This window comes from Alnus glutinosa, chromosome 3, assembly GCF_958979055.1.
Source record: "Alnus glutinosa chromosome 3, dhAlnGlut1.1, whole genome shotgun sequence".
Taxonomy (NCBI): domain Eukaryota; kingdom Viridiplantae; phylum Streptophyta; class Magnoliopsida; order Fagales; family Betulaceae; genus Alnus; species Alnus glutinosa.
In genome coordinates, this window is record NC_084888.1 from 8,046,636 (window position 1) to 8,063,180 (window position 16,545).

A 16,545-nucleotide genomic window follows, 5' to 3' on the forward strand; every position below is an offset into this window, starting at 1 on the left:
GCAATATGGAACTAAAGAATACTCGATAAAAGTGGGTGTATAATATATTAATATGGAGGTAACATAAGGCTATTCCATTAATAAATATTGATATAGGGTCATTTATTTGTATCATAAAGCAAATGCTTCTCGCGGGACACATGGCAATTTTATAAATTGGGTTGTAGAAAGTTCCTCCAACTCAGTTTGGAGGAAAACTCTGTCCTGTTCTTAAAACATGTGAGAATTTGGGTTGGAAGAATTTCTTTCAACTCAATTTGAACGAAAACTTTGTCCTCTTGTAAATCATCGAGGATTTAGGTGTATTTTACTATTAATTTTATAGCAAGATCATATGATTGAGAAGAAATAAATGCAAGCATAGAATAACTCTAGAATACTTCTCCAAAAAGGTATATTAGAGCACCCGTTAGATTTGTATAAGAAAATGAAATATATCCATTTCAAAGTGTATATGAAGCACAATGGGCCTATTCGATTACCATAAGAGAAATGCTAGACATCTCAACACTTTTTTCCAGAATTTGATTTCAACTTGATGTGTCACAATCTTATGAGATTGTGGCACACTTCCCAAAATGATAGATCTTATAGATTGTGATACATCAGGTTGGAATCAAATTCTAGAAAAAAAGTGTTTGGATATCTAGCATTCCTCTTACCATAATGCTACCATAATGCTACCATAATGCATTATGCATGACGGCTATTGCTTTTAACCCTCATCTGCATTCTTCAGGCTATTGCTTTTAACCCTCATCTGCATTCTTCAGCATGCCAGAAAGTCAAGGAAAGAAGTAAGAAGCTGATTGTTTTTCTTCCTTGAAAGAAAGGTTGGTGGCACCCACCTATGGTTGGGGGTCACATGGTTAACACTTCCATTTGATAAGAGGGAAGATTAAGGGACACTAATCGACAAGAAGTACCAGTGTCGGGATTAATGCATACCTTGAAACTCTTGATGATCTCGATGAAGCACTGATCTGGGGATTCCTACCAGAGGGCCACACTATCCTAAAGTCCCCCAGAGATATCGAGAACTGAAAGAAAACAGTAATATATTATATGTAATACGACAGAGAAACTTAAGAAATAGTGACTGTAGTGCAACAATAAACTTCGGAAGTACAATAGTCGAATGTAGACGTACAGCAAGGAACAAATAGTTTACAAGGATTCTTCCAGCATCAGCAGAAACGCAGTTTCCAATTATTGGGAAACATCCCGCGGATAATATGGCGTAGAGATTGGTGGGGAGCCCTCGAAATATTGTTAGGAGGATATAAGTACAGCTAACAGCCCAACATATCCCTATTTATGGCATACAAAGAAAATACAACCACCAAGCTATCCTTACATTGCAAGGCTGGTACAACCACCTCTCAGAAAAACACAGTTTGGTAGACAAGTAGCATACAGAAACCATTGATATATAGGATCGGTCACTTTCAGCCCTAGAGAAGAAGGGGAGATTCATTTTATCCCTTCCATGGAAAAGCCTCTTGCTCAAATGAGTATTCCACAAACTTGGTTAGGAATGTGCGATTTTAATTTCCAATAGGTCTCCTCCAATCAGTTCCTTTCAAATGTTGGAATGGGATGCTCATTTAGGCAAGATGCTTTTGCATGGGAGGCTACTAGACATCCACAACATTAAATCAAAGGCTTCACATCAAGGAGGTAAGTACAAATCTTTAACTGTTTCAGTTCTTGTCATGAATTACACTGCCTGATTAGAATTGCAAGGAGAGTTATTATATATACGCAAATCTGTCTTTTATTCATTGAAGACAAAGAAGAAAAAAAAGTTGAACAATCACTAGGCACGATACATGAAAGGGATCTCTTTATAATCAATTTGATAAATGTTTCTAAATCGGCAACTTGTTTGACATTGGAATCCAAAAATCAATCACAAAGCAGAGATTATGGATTGACCCTCTCTGAAGTCCAGCACTTCTCTCCATTAACACTCAGTCCAGATGTAAATTTTACCCTCTGGTTGCTCTTCAAATTCAAGTAATCAACCTGTAGACAAGTTGAATTCCAGCAAATTAAGAAACGGAAACAACAACATCATGAAATGAATACGAGACTAAAGAAGCTAGAAACCTGATCTGGATCTAAAATCAGCACACAAAATGCACCAACTGGACCTGTAGAAGGATCTAAGAATTCCTGGTCTGGCTGTTCGCTTAGACAGGGAAGACCTGGATTAGGCCCTAAATACTGCAGTCTTGATTTCGGAGAACTAGCAAACCAAGATTTCTCTCTTTGCTGCATAAGGAATTGAAACATACAAGGAAAAGATAAAGCTTTTGAAGGTAGCCGAAATTTGAATTACTATAGCATGTTAAAAGGCATTTTTTAGCATTAAAATAAGTCCAAAGCTTCTAACATGCACTTAGGGTTTGGTTAAAGAAAAAATGATTGTGATTGAACTTCATGTTCTAAGAGTGCACGGGCAAGCTATTTGAGCCAGAATTTGTGGTTAAGGTAGCATTTCCACTTTTGGCCAAGTTAGAAGCCAAAATGTCTCTCTGAACTTTTAGGTGGACTTCTGCAGGGCCAAAACGGCGGCAACAAATACCACCCAAGAGGCACTCATTTTCAAAATCCACGTACATTGACTCCCCCGCTCACCAAACATTCCTCCCTCTCCCTGTCATTGATCCAGCCGCTTTTTGTACATATGCAATCCTTCTGAGCCTCTGTCACCAGCGCCAACAACATCATTTTTAAATATCAAAAAACTCGAACCCTTGCAGGAAATCTCTATGAGAGAGTTTTAAAAAAGAGAACTTCTCAGTTTTTTGATAAGGGATGGTGATGGAATATGATGGGTATTGACTGGAAAACTGTGGGTTTGATTAATATTTATGCAATAAAAGATGGTGTGATTTTGATAGAGTTCTATGATGATGAAGATGGTGGATTTAGCCAGATTTTGCGATGGTTAAATGTAGTGACTTTGGATGGTGTTTATGGTGGTGCCAAATTTGATGCACAATGATGGTGGGATATTCATGTGTGCATGTTAAGTGGTTTGTTTGTGGTGATGCGGGTGTGGGGAACTTGGGAAATGCATTCAGGACTGGGGTGGTGGCTGTGGGAAATTTGCCAGTGCATTTGGGTGGAGTGAAGGTGAGGTGGTCTTATGGCGAAGGTGTTGGCAGTACAAAACATCTAAAATTCTCAATTAGGTTATCCAAAAAAAACAAAAAATGTAAAAATTTGCCAGTATTTTTTTTTTTTTCAGTCCCTTTCATTTCAAACTTCCCCATCCAGACACAACCTAAATATTTTAAACACAAACTCGTACTTCACGTCCATATAAGTGGGAATGTTTCATGGAAATTTCTATGCTAACAACAATGGTTAACCCTTCAAAAGCGCATTTTACATGTACAAAGTCATCAAGTGATGTAGTACAAACGTTTTGATACCAAAATTGATGTAGAAAAATACTGTGTAAACACTACCATGAACAGTATGCATAAACAGTACCATAAACATTATTTTTTAATTTTGAATCTCCTGAGAATTGGTTGGTTTAGATTTTGAAGAATAGGTTTAGAGAAAGAATAATCCAAATTTTTTGTGATTTTCTAGAAATTGTTAGAAATTTCAAAGGAAAAACACAAAGGAGAAAAATATACCTAACCATCACACCTACAGTTCCTTGGCATCACAACTTGGATATGGTTGCATCACACAATCCATTAGGCAATAGTTGCTAAAATTTTCATAGCCCTCCTATTTTTCCAATCCTTTTTAGAAAAACCCTTACATCCATATATATGGGATCTTAATACCAAACCCTAATGGATTTAGACTCGTTGGACTTTTAACTAATAAGCCGAAATCAAATAACTAGTGAAACCCATTATTATTATTATTATTATTATTTTGATAAGTAAATCAATTTCATTATAAGGCGCAAAGGGTCGCAACCCAAGTACACAGAAATTATACAAGAGAGACTCCCAGTTAGGGAGAGAAAAGAAAAGAAAAGAAAAGAGTAAACATCCAAAAATTCAGTAAAACTAGAAAAGCAAGGGCTATTGAGTGCTGCCATCCAAGCATAAAAAGATTTGAACATGACCATTTTTAACTCTGTTAGGTTTTAGTGTTGGCAAATTCAGTGTTAAAATACATTGTTTGGGTTATAATACTTCAGATTTGGTTTAGGGTTGAGATAGTACAAAATAGGGTTCAAGAAAAGCTGGAGACTAAAGTTGGATCAATCTAACTTAAGCTTGGATCGTTTGATTGCATTAGGTTGAATCAAAGTCATGCAACAATTTAATTAGACTTCCAGAAAGCCCAGTTCACAAAGCCATTTGAAAGGCGTTCGAACTAGAGAGTATAGGATTTTAGGATATGTAGGTAAAACTGCCTACCATAATTGTATGGCAGTGTTGGAATATATAGAGAATAAATCATCTAGCTTACACTAGATATCTTTTACATGAAGAGCTCTAGTACTAATAACTATCTACCTTATCACAAGACTTAAAGAGACCTAGACTAATAGAATATAACTAGTCTAAAGATTATCCACAGAGACAGAGTCTTGATCTAACTCTAACATTTTACACTTACCATTATCTAATAACAACTCTTGATCTAACTCTAACACTTTACACTTATCATTATCGAATAACAAGTCTAATCCAATACGCCCCCTCAAACTCGACGTGGGAGGATGAACGTTGAGGTTGAATCGGAACATGATGAACCGGGCAGCAGCAAGTGGCTTCGTGAGGATATCGGCCAATTGATCTTTTTTAGAAATGAAACATACATTAAGGAGCTTTTTAGCGACCATATCTCGGACAAAATGATAGTCAATCTCTATATGCTTTGTGCAAGCATGATAGATAGGATTGGAAGTGAGATACGTGGCACCATACAAAATCGGTGGTTCTGGAGATATTACATCAAGTTCACAAAGAAGTGTTTGGATCCAAGTTAACTCTGCAGCTGTATTCGCAATGGCCTTGTACTCAGATTCGGTACTAGATCGGGACACCGTGGGTTGTTTCTTGGAGCTCCAGGATAAGATGTTTTTACCAAGAATGACACAATACCCGGAAGTAGAGCGCCGGTCATCAGGACAACTAGCCCAATCGGAATCTGAGTAAGCAGTGAGATGCTTTGAAGAATTCTTTGAAATGCAGAAGGTATGTGAAATTGTGGACTTTAAATACCGAAGGATACATTTTACTGCCGACCAGTGAGTGTCCCGAGGATCTTGCATAAACTGTGATACTTTATTGACTGCAAAGGCAATGTCAGGCCGAGTAAGGGAGAGATATTGAAGAGATCCCACCGTGCTTCGATATTGAGTAGAGTCTGTAATAGTAGAACCTTCAAACCGGCTGAGAGTAGTGGAAGCCGACATAGGAGTAGCTATTGGCTTTGCAAGCAGCATGTTTGTCTTGGTGAGGAGATCATGAATATACCTTTGTTGGGAAAGATGAAGATCATCATTGTGCCATATAGCTTCAACTCCAAGAAAAAACATGAAGAGGTCCAAGATCCTTAAGGGCAAAGGATTCGTGAAGGTCACTGATGAGCTGAGAGATGGCTGCTGGATGGGAGCTTGTGATTATGATGTCATCAACGTATATTAGGACAAATACAGTGATGCCATGAGCTTTGTATATAAACAGAGACGAGTCTGATTTGGAGCTAGTGAACTTTAGATCAAGTAGTCGAGTACTTAGGCCTGAAAACCAGGCGCGGGGGGCCTGTTTTAAGCCATATAAGGCTTTGCGGAGCTTACAAACAGCTGCTGGATATTGAGGATGCTGAAATCCAGGAGGTTGAGCCATATACACAGTTTCTTGAAGGTGACCATGAAGAAATGCGTTGCTAACATCCACTTGTCGAATGTCCCAACCTGCAGAGACAGCAATGGAGAGCACAGAACGAATAGTAATAGGTTTGACCACTGAACTATAAGTTTCAGCAAAGTCAATTCCAGATTGTTGGTGAAACCCTTTTGCCACTAAACGAGCCTTGTACCGTTCTATTTCGCTATTAGCTTTTCTTTTAATTCTGAAAACCCATTTGGAGCTGACAATGTTCACTGAGGGAAGGGATGGAACTAGAGACCATGTTCCATTTTTTAGGAGAGCATCAAATTCAGCATTCATAGCTGCTCGCCAGGCCGGATGTTTGCTGGCTTGAGAGAAACAAGTAGGTTCTTCTTCGGTGGATGCAATGGAAGCTGTGAGAGCTTGAGGAGGGTACCTCACCCTGCCATCAGTGAACTTGGATGGCTTGAAGATCATATTCTGTGACCGAGTGGTCATGTCATGGACTCGGGTTGGAGGAATTTGTAAGGGGGCATAAGAGGCTGGCTCGGATTGAAAAGGTGAGGGCGGTGTGTTTACTGTAGGGGAAGGTGATGGAGTAAGTGGTGTGTTTGGAAAGGTCAGCAGAGGTGGATCTGAACATGAGGCAGGAGATTGAGGAGTTAAGGAAGGTATAATGGGAATAGAGATCAAGGAAGGTGTGATAGGAACAGTAGATGTTGTAGTAGGAGTAGGAGTTGAAAAGGGGAAGCTGTTTTCATTGAAGACAACATGTCTTGCAATATAGACTCGACCGGAGGGAAGATGAAGACATTTATAGCCAAGATGTTGTTTGCTATATCCAATAAACACACAAGAGGAAGAGTGGAAGGAGAGTTTAGAGGAGTTGTAAGGGCGAAGAAGAAAGGGCCAGCATTCACAACCAAAATTTTTAAGGAATTTGTAGTCAGGAGGAGTGTGAAAGAGAGACTCAAAGGGAGATTTTCTGTTAGTAACTTTAGATGGGAAACGATTGATGAGATAAGTGGCTGTTTCAAAAGCTGAATCCCAAAAGATTAAAGGTACATTTGCAGTGGCAAGAAAGGAGAGGCCGGTTTCAACAATGTGGCGATGTTATCTTTCAACAGTTCCCATTTGATGATGGGTGTGTGGACAGCTTAATCTATAAGAGGTTCCCATGGAATTAAGGGCAGATTGAAGTGGGCGAAATTCACCACCATTATCACTTTGGACAGATTTAATTTTAGTATTGAAGAATGTTTCAACAAGATGTTTGAAACGAAGAAAAGTTGAACACACTTCAGATTTAGTTGCAAGAGGAAAGAGCCACGTGTACTTACTAAAATCATCAACCACACTTAAATAGAAACGATTGTTGTTTACAGAGGCAGGGCCCCATACATCAAGAAACAACAATTGAAGGGGAGAATTTGAAATAGAAGGTGAATAACTGAAATGAAAACGGTGACTTTCGCCCTGTTGACATGGAGAGCAAACAGAGGAGGACTTTGATGAAGACACAGGCAGTTTATTTGACTGGACAACTTGGTTGACGATTGGAGAGGCAGGATGACCAAGCCTTAGATGCCACTGATCCAGGGATACTTTTTCACCAAGGAAGGTAGCAAGAGACCGGGAAGAAGCAGCAGCAAAGGATGGCCATGGATAGAGACCGAGCTTACTCGGGCCTTGAAGGAGCAATTGACGAGTTTGAAGATCCTTAACACAAAAAAAGGTAGGGTGAAACTCAATGAAAACATGGTTATCATGTGTGAATTGATTTACGGATATAAGGTTTTTCTGTATTTGAGGAACATGAAAAAGAGAGAATAAATGAAAATTACGTGAGGGAGTGGGTAAGAGTCCACGACCAGAATTTGAAATATGCAAACCTTGCCCATTCCCCACTCGGATCTGATCAGTGCCATTGTAGTTCTCAGCATGCATATTGAGGTTTGCCAGCTCATTCGTGAGATGGACATTAGATCCGGTGTCATGATACCATTGAGAGTCAGATGCAGTAGGGAGGGAAGCCAAGTTTGCATTCAGGGGAGAGCTTTCAGATTGGTATCCTTGTTCAAACCGGAACCAGCAAGTGGCAGCCATATGGCCTAGCTTGTGATAAACTTGACATGTAGGGCGTTGGGACAGGCCAGAAAAGGAATATTGATGAGGTGGTCCTCGACCACCGCCACGCCCCCTGCCACGAGAGAAATTAGTGTTGCGGTAGCCCGTATTGGAGCCACGATTGTTCCTTGGATAGCTAGGACTTTGACGTTGAGCAGTGTTGGCAGTAGAGATGTTGATATCAAGGGCTGTTTTGTGAGTCTCCAGACGCAGTTCATGTGATAACATGTAGCCATAAAGGTTAGTAAGAGAGATAGAATCCTGCCTTGTTGTGACAGAGGTAACAAGGGGGTCATAATCAGCACCCACTCCGGCAAGGATGTTTGAGATTAATTCAGAATCTTCAACGGGCTTTCCAATGGCAGCCAAGAGGTTTGCAATTCCTTGTGCTTTTTGGAAATAAGCAGAGACAGTTTGAGCATCTTTCTTCAGATTGGATAGTTGTTGCTTGAGTTGGAGGATCCGAGATTGGGACTGCGCAGCAAATAGAGTTTCGAGAGTGACCCAGACTTCCCGAGATGTTGTAAGGCCGATAACATGAGGCAGTGTTTCCACCGAGAGTGTGGAGATGATGGCGCTGAAGATAATGCGATCTTGATGATACCATGGAGAATGATCGGGATTGAGGATGAGGAGACTAGAGGTTCGGTCAGGGATGAGTTTTGGAGGCTGAGGGAAGGTGCCATCAACATAACCGAAGAGGTTGTGGCCTTCAAGAAACGGAACCATGAGAAATTGCCATAGGATGTAATTATCCTGGGTTAGTTTTTCAAAGATGTGATGGTGCACATTCTGAATAAGAATAGGGGAAGTAACTGGGATGGAGATAGGCGGTGGGTTGGAGGTGGTAGAATCGGTTTCAGAGGTGGGAGCAGCCATAGACGTTAGTCTTCACTGGCTTTGATACCATATAGGATTTTAGGATATATAGGTAAAACTGCCTACCATAATTGTATGGCAGTGTTGGAATATATAGAGAATAAATCATCTAGCTTACACTAGATATCTTTTACATGAAGAGTTCTAGTACTAATAACTATCTACCTTATCACAAGACTTAAAGAGACCTAGACTAATAGAATATAACTAGTCTAAAGATTATCCATAGAGACAGAGTCTTGATCTAACTCTAACACTTTACACTTATCATTATCTAATAACAACTCTTGATCTAACTCTAACACTTTACACTTATCATTATCGGATAACAAGTCTAATCCAATAGAGAGGCACAAAATGCTCAGATCGAAGTGTTGTTCACAAGTCGTTCGATCGCCGCACAATAAATTTGAAAACCCCTAAAGTTGGATCAATCCAACTTAAATTTGGATAGATCCAACCAGCCGCTAACAAAATTAATTTTTAGCCGACTTAGCTTTAAATCCTTAGTTTTCTTCCTACCTATATAAGGCTAATGACCCACAAATTTCAAAGGGACCAAGAGGCAACTTTTCATTGTTCTAGAAGAAGTTTATTCTTGTTCTTAAGCCTAAACAATTTCTATCCATCTCCTTGTTTTTCATCATTCAAACCATAGAAAAGCTTATACTCATCAAAGTTCTGGGTTGAAGCGGACAAGGTTTGTTTGTGAAGGCGATTCATGTAGAAGAAGGCTAGAGGTTCTAGAGCTACTATGATGGGAGGTGAAAGTGTCATTTGCCAGGGTTGCAAGATTGAGTCTTTGGAGTTGTAAGAACAATTTGTAATACAAGTCTTCTATAGGGGATGCTTTTGGGGTTGGCTGGCCCCAGGAGTAGTTTTACTTTTTAAAAGTTCTTCAAAAGGTTTTCACTTCGTCACCAAATCTCTGTGTTTAATTTATTTACTATTGATCTTGATTTTGGTGACTATATCTGTGGTAATTGACTTATAATTGGTTTGGTAATCTTGTTTGTAACAACTTGGAGTCTAAATCAGAATTTTTTAATTGGTATCAAAGCGGATTCACTTTATTTGGATTAATTTCCTTGGTGAGATCCTTTACCCATGTTGTCATGGAAAAATATCAGTCCCTTAGTGTGAGTTTTCAATTTAGAATAGACTCTAGGGGTAAGAAAGATAAAAATACTCAAGGCATCGAATGTCATGAATGCTATGGTTTTGGACATATTCGAGCTGAGTATTCAAATTATAAAAAGTCCAAAAGAAAAGCTATGAAAGTTACCCTTGGAATGAGTTAGACACTAATGACTCTCTTGGTGAGAATGAAAATTGCATGGCTTTTACCGCTTCTATGAAGAGTGGTAGTGTGTCTAGTGTGGCTGAGACACTTGACCATGTTGAGGCATCTTAGGACGATTCTAAGGATGAGGATGACCTTCAGATGGCCTATAATAAGTTGCAAACTATGATACCCATTGCAAAACCAAGCTTTACGCAAAAAAAGCCGGACTTTAACAAGACACTAATGTGCCAATTACCAGGTCAATAGACTATTTTATCATGAAATCCATCAGTTTATCAACCAATTAGCATATGACTTTTCCTTTTAATAAGTTAGCAAGCCATTATTATCAGCATGTAACATTAAATGTACATTCAATGAGCATATTATTAAACATAAAGGATCAATCACATGGATTTTGTTGTCGCCAGAACAAATTCCAGCATCTCCATACTATCAAGGAAATTTTGAATGTGGAATTTACAATTACCTTGAAATAAAAATAAGATCCAAGTCTTACCTGAAGTTTATTGGGATCAGGATCCGATGCATCAATGATATCAATTTTGCCATTGATCCGGAATTGCTCCCAAGAGTCAGTGAAATACCAACACATCTATAAATCAAATATTGAGTTTAGGATAAACCTAAGAACACAAAATAAACCAGACTAGGAGAGAAGCTTCGGCGTTCGATGTGAATGCAATATAGTAGTGCAAATTAATTAGAGGCAAAATCATTCTTTAACTTAAATTTGGGAGTATACCTTAGAGAATAATTACCTCAGCAAATGGGCAATGCTTAAGCTCTTCAATCTGCATAGTAAACCAAAAAATAAAGTCTAACAGGCAATATCCCAATTAAAACAGAACCAAAATACTGAACAAACAAACGCCAGCACGTGCAGTGAAACACAGATATCAACAAAACCACTAAAAAGGCCTTGGAAATGCAAATGAGCAGTGAACAATAATTTCAATTAGCAGAGTTCAAGCCAAAATTCAAGCACAACAGCTAAATTTTCAGTCATACACAAAACTCAGATCGTAATTATATGTCAAAACAAGGAAAACAAGATCCCTAAAAATTAAGAACAAGAATAAGTAATATAAATTAAGTACGAAAAAAAGAAAAGACTATGAGATAAAAAACCTTGTGAGTTCGGCAATCAGTGTTGATTTGGATCCTGTCGCTGTTCTCTTGAAATCCTCTGAAAACCAACAACCAAAAAAGAAATCATAATTCCAACACACAGAGGGAGAGAGAGGGAGAGAGGGAGAGAGAGTTACCTGAAAACCAGAGTGCGATTCGAAGGTCTCCCATTTGATCCAATTGTTGCCTAAAACCAAACCAAAAAGAACATCCACAAAGTAACTGATTTTAGAAAATATGACTTCCAAAAAGAAAAGAATGAAAATTAACGGACGTACAAGTTGAAAGAAGGAAGAGTGCTTCAGGTGAACGTTAGACTCCAGAGCGTTGATAAGAAGCTGCTTCCATGGCCCCGTTACTGTTCCCATCGCTTCTATTCCTGTTCGCAATCCTCGTTTCGTAGTTTTTCTGTCTGTTTTTACGTAACCGTAGTGACGGGAAACGCTGTCGTATGCTTAAACGCGCTCTTCTAAATTGCGGTTTTTTTTTTGTTTTTTTTTTATTTTATTTTTTTATTTTATTTTATTCAAATACGGAAAAAAGCAGAAAACGAAAAAATTACAAAGGAGGATCATTTCCACTCCTTCATCTTATAGAAAAAATGAAAGGTGAAACAGTGGGAATGGTTCCGAATACAAGGTGGGAAGCGACTCATCCAACTACAAGGTGTACATCAAGATTTGCATATCTATATATCTTAAAAGCACTCCAAACATTTATGAAATGCAATTGAACAAGAGAATCAGAAATTACTAGTGCAAAAATCCTGTCTGAGAAAAGCAAAGGATCCTTCAAAGCCAGAATAGTAAGGAGAGAGTTTCCTTCAATGATCAGGGGGAACAACCCATTGAGACAGCCAATCTAGAGGCCAATAAGGTTGCATGGGCTTCACCCATCAAGGCATCCATAGGGGGCAGCTTTAGAGTATTGACTGCCAAGAATTTTTCAGAATGACCTCGGAGAACTGCAGCAGCAACTGCAAAAGTAGGACGAATGGCCATATCAAAGTTGACTTTAAAAGAACCTAAGGAAGGAGGATCCTAATCAACCAAATTACTATTCTGTCAAGCCAGCAAGTCATGCGATTTTAGTGTTCTTCTTTGACTTATGCTACGAGACTTTGTAATGTCTTGAATCGTCCCACAATGTGGGATGTTATTGTTGATTTAGGATATACAGGGTTGGAACTAGGACTAGAATTATATGAGAGGTTAGAACTAAGAATCTCTCTAAAGTTAAGTTTAAGGTCACTAAAGTAAATGTTATCATTTGCATGATTTGGGGTTTAGATGAGATTTTAGCTTGATTTTGTTGCGCATTTTCCTACCGTACTCCTCTTGCTGAATTATTTAGGTAGGTTGTTGTCTTTTGCTTTAGCTTTGTTAAGGTTTCTTTATAAGCAAATACTTTGTTCATAATGAAAGTTATTTATTTGAAGAAAAAAAAAAATTACATATTCGAACCATATATGTGATTCTAGTTATATGAGGCCAAAATTTGGCCCAGTGGAATGTCCGCCTTTATTTAATTGTAGACGACACTCTCCTACATTGAACCACGGCTTATTTATTTTATTTTTTTTAAAAAAAAAAACGATTTATTTGTCCGCTATTGCAGTGGTTCTCTCAGAATGTCTAATATCTGCAAACATCGTGAGTATGTATAATCATGAAAAATGTTTAATTTATTTATTTCAATAATGGGATAAGGGTTATTAAAAACAAGGTGGGCTCTCCAACAACACAGTCCAAACGAAAAATGCAATACAGGTATGAGAAAAACAGTAGACAATGGATCTAAAAAAGATCAAAGCTTCTCTAAAGGCCGCACAATGCGATAAACAAGGAAAAAATAGCTTGTTTAGGAACCCTAAGCGGTTAAGGCAACAACCACCATTAAGTAGTTCTTGCAAGGAAAGTACTGCCAAAAATTGAAACAGGAACCAATGAAAAGGAACAAACTTTGGTTACAAAAGTCTCCATTAACAAATCAGGACACATAAGAGTTGAGAGACGGTAATCCAAAGAACACACCAAAAAAAAAAAAAAGGAATAAAAGAAAAAGAAAAAGAGAGATGCGAAAAAACACTAGGAACACAACATAAATACAACAAAACACCAAAAACCAGCTACAACGGTGGAGGAGGACGGTGAAACCACAATTTAGAAAGGCCATGTGTGGGCAAGGGGCAGCCATGCGCCAGCGCGTGGAGGACACTTGCTGGCAAATGCGATCCACACGCAGGTGCATGAGTGTCATGCGTTAGCGCATGGTGGCCAGACAAAAAACATAAGAGAGTGGCAGGAAGCGGGGAGGCCCCGGAGCATGGTGGTGGGGCGTGTTTGAGGGCGAGGCTAAAGGAGGTTTACAGATCTAGCATTGAAAAAGTCAAATTTGTGATCCTCCACAGATCCAAGAAACAGCCGACAAGGAGTAGGAAAGTGCCGGAGAGCAACTCGACGACGAGGGACAACAGGCCAGGGTCAAAGAACAACCGATAATGGTGTTATTTGGAGAAATCAAAAACAGCAATTATGGAGAAAGAGAAAAACAGCCAAAGGAAAACAACGGAAGAAAGGGAGGAGGGAAGGAAACCATCCTTTTCCCTCACCGGAGGTGGAGGAAAAACCTCACAAATGAAGATGGCAAAGCCTTACTCTTAAGAGGGAAGGAGGAGAGCCTATCTCTAAAAGATAGAGAAAATGTGGCCTTTTTTTTATTTTTTTTATTATTATTATTATTTTTTTATTTTTATGGCGAGAGAGTAAACACTAGTATGTATTGAGAAACGTTAATTTGCCGAAAGCATCCTTATTCGAGATTGATTGAGAAATGTTATGTATCTATCTGTCTTACCCCTTGTTCTATTATATGATGATAGATTTCAAATTCTTGAACAAGAAATGTAAAATAATAATAATGAAACACCATTTTTCATTTTCCACCTCCCATCAAATTTTCAGTTTAAACATGTTTCTTTTTGTTGATAATAAAACGTGCAAATTGTATGGATACCAGTAATTAACGAAAGCGGGTAGGGGGCCGGGCCATGGCTTCCCTCCAAGGCTCCAACCCCCATCCACTATGTTATGATATATATTTTCGTATTACATCGGTTATATTACATATTACATTGGTTTATTTTCTTAGAATAATTTTCCATTTAGGTTTGGTTGTAACCAAATCTAGAGATTTGCACGTGCAATTTTTTTTTTTCCTTCTCGTTTGAGCCTTTTTTTTTTTTTTAACAATACATCAAACGTTTGTTGCGATTGTTTTTGTATGTGACAGAACTTTGGAATTCATTTTTGGCGCTATTTTGTTGTGATCAACGACTCCATTCATTGGCGAATCTTTGACACAATATGGTTTGGCGTCTCACCTGATTTTTAATGGCTAGTTTCTATTATCTCACTATCATTGTCAGCTGCGGCTTAACCCTTTATCAGATTCTTTTAACGGATAGTCTCAATTCTCCGGCTATCACTTTCATCTTTTCTCGTCGGCACCTTTTTGATCAAACCATTGAGTTCGGCCACCTTTAATTCATTCTCTTTTTCAAACTCAAGTTTACACCTTGAGTTTGAGAAGGATGTTTAAATATATATTTCATAGTACATTGGTTATATTACATATTATGCTGGTTTATTTTCTTAGAATAATACTTCCCATAGAGATTTGGTTACCATTGTATATTCTTCTTTATTCTATTGTCTAGTAGGATTTATTCACTTCTTTAATTATTTTAAGGGATAATTGCACCGTTGGTCCCTGTAGTATACCATAATTATTTTTTACTTCATATGGTTTAAAAAGTTCATGGGAGGTCCTCGTGATATGCAATAATTACAAATCGATCCCTGACGTCAAATTCTGTTAAAATTTTTAACAGATTCCGTCAAATGCCACGTCAGCGACACGTGTCGCCAATAAGATGGCGACACGTGTCCACCGTAATAAAAAAAATAAAAATTTATTAAAAAAAATAAAAATACTTATTTTTTTAAAAATAAATTCAAAAAAAAAAAAAAAAAAAAAAAAAATGCTGAAGGGGCCGGCCACCCCCAGCCACTGGGGTGGCTCCGCGCCACCCCCGGCCACTGGGGGTGGCCGGCCCCTTCAGCCTTTTTTTTTAAAAAAAAAAAAAAAAAAATTAAGTATTTTTATTTTTTTAATAAATTTTTATTTTTTTATTACGGTGGATACGTGTCGCTGATGTGGCATTTGATGGAATCTGTTAAAAATTTTAACAGAATTTGACGCTAGGGATCGATTTGTAATTATTGCATATCACGAGGACCTCCCATGAACTTTTTAAACCATAGGGAGTGAAAAATAATTATGGTATACCACAGGGACCAACGGTGCAATTATCCCTTATTTTAATTAGATTCATTTTACATTTACTTGTTTATCACTCATAGTCTCTCTATAAATTAAGAGCATTGAAATGCAGTATTTAATACAATTCAATCAAGATGTATCTCATACGTCTCTCTTGTCTTTCACTTTCGTATTATTTTTATTATATATATATATATATATATATATATATATATATATATATATATATATATATATATATATATATATATATAATAAAATTGTTAAAAAGTATATATTTAGCCCTTACATTTGTTAAAACAAATATTTTGTTTTTTTTTTGTCTTCCCCTTTTTAAAAAAATCAATGCAGTCTAGCCCTCCTAAAGTTATACAAAAAGACAGTGGCGGACCCATATAATTGTGGTTGGAGGGGCCATGGCTAGGGGTGCAAGATGAGCCCAACTGCTCGTGAATTCGGCTCGGTTCGGTTTGGTTAAACTCGATTCGATCTCGATTTGAATAGTAAATGAGTCGTTCGTGAACACAACAATATGTTCGAATATTAAACGAAATATACTCTATAACCTCGGCTCGACTCGGATAAGCATGTATAAACTCGTATAACTTCATTTTTACAAAAAAAAAAAATCGTATTATTTTAATTTTATAATAAGAACATCTTAAGTAAAAATTTAGGGAAAAATACACATAACCTCCTCAAACTACCACTCAATTGTCAATGTACCCCCTAAACTACCAATTGTGTCAATGTCCCCCCCTAAACTACCAAAAAATGTCAATGTCCCCCCTAAGACCAACAAAAAGACAAAAATGACCCTAATTTTTTTTGAATAAGACAAAAATGTCCTCATAAATTCAAAAAAATTAAAATTAAAACTAAAACTTAAAAACTTAAAAAAAATAATTAAAAAAATTAAATAAAAAACGTTTT

General features: G+C 37.7%; 1 protein-coding gene and 1 pseudogene across 1 annotated transcript; both read right to left on the reverse strand.

The window, feature by feature from the left end:
- Positions 1-1,829: 1,829 nt before the first annotated feature.
- LOC133864739 (pyridoxine/pyridoxamine 5'-phosphate oxidase 2) lies at positions 1,830-11,699 on the reverse strand. The gene is made up of 7 exons (XM_062301151.1): positions 11,547-11,699; positions 11,406-11,455; positions 11,269-11,326; positions 10,899-10,931; positions 10,637-10,732; positions 2,113-2,277; positions 1,830-2,028 (listed from the first exon to the last, which is right to left on the reverse strand). The coding sequence occupies exons 1-7, from the start codon at positions 11,634-11,636 to the stop codon at positions 1,927-1,929; spliced, it is 594 nt and encodes a 197-aa protein (XP_062157135.1). The 5' UTR covers positions 11,637-11,699; the 3' UTR covers positions 1,830-1,926.
- LOC133865118 (small nucleolar RNA Z247) lies at positions 8,205-8,303 on the reverse strand (annotated as a pseudogene).
- Positions 11,700-16,545: the final 4,846 nt, after the last annotated feature.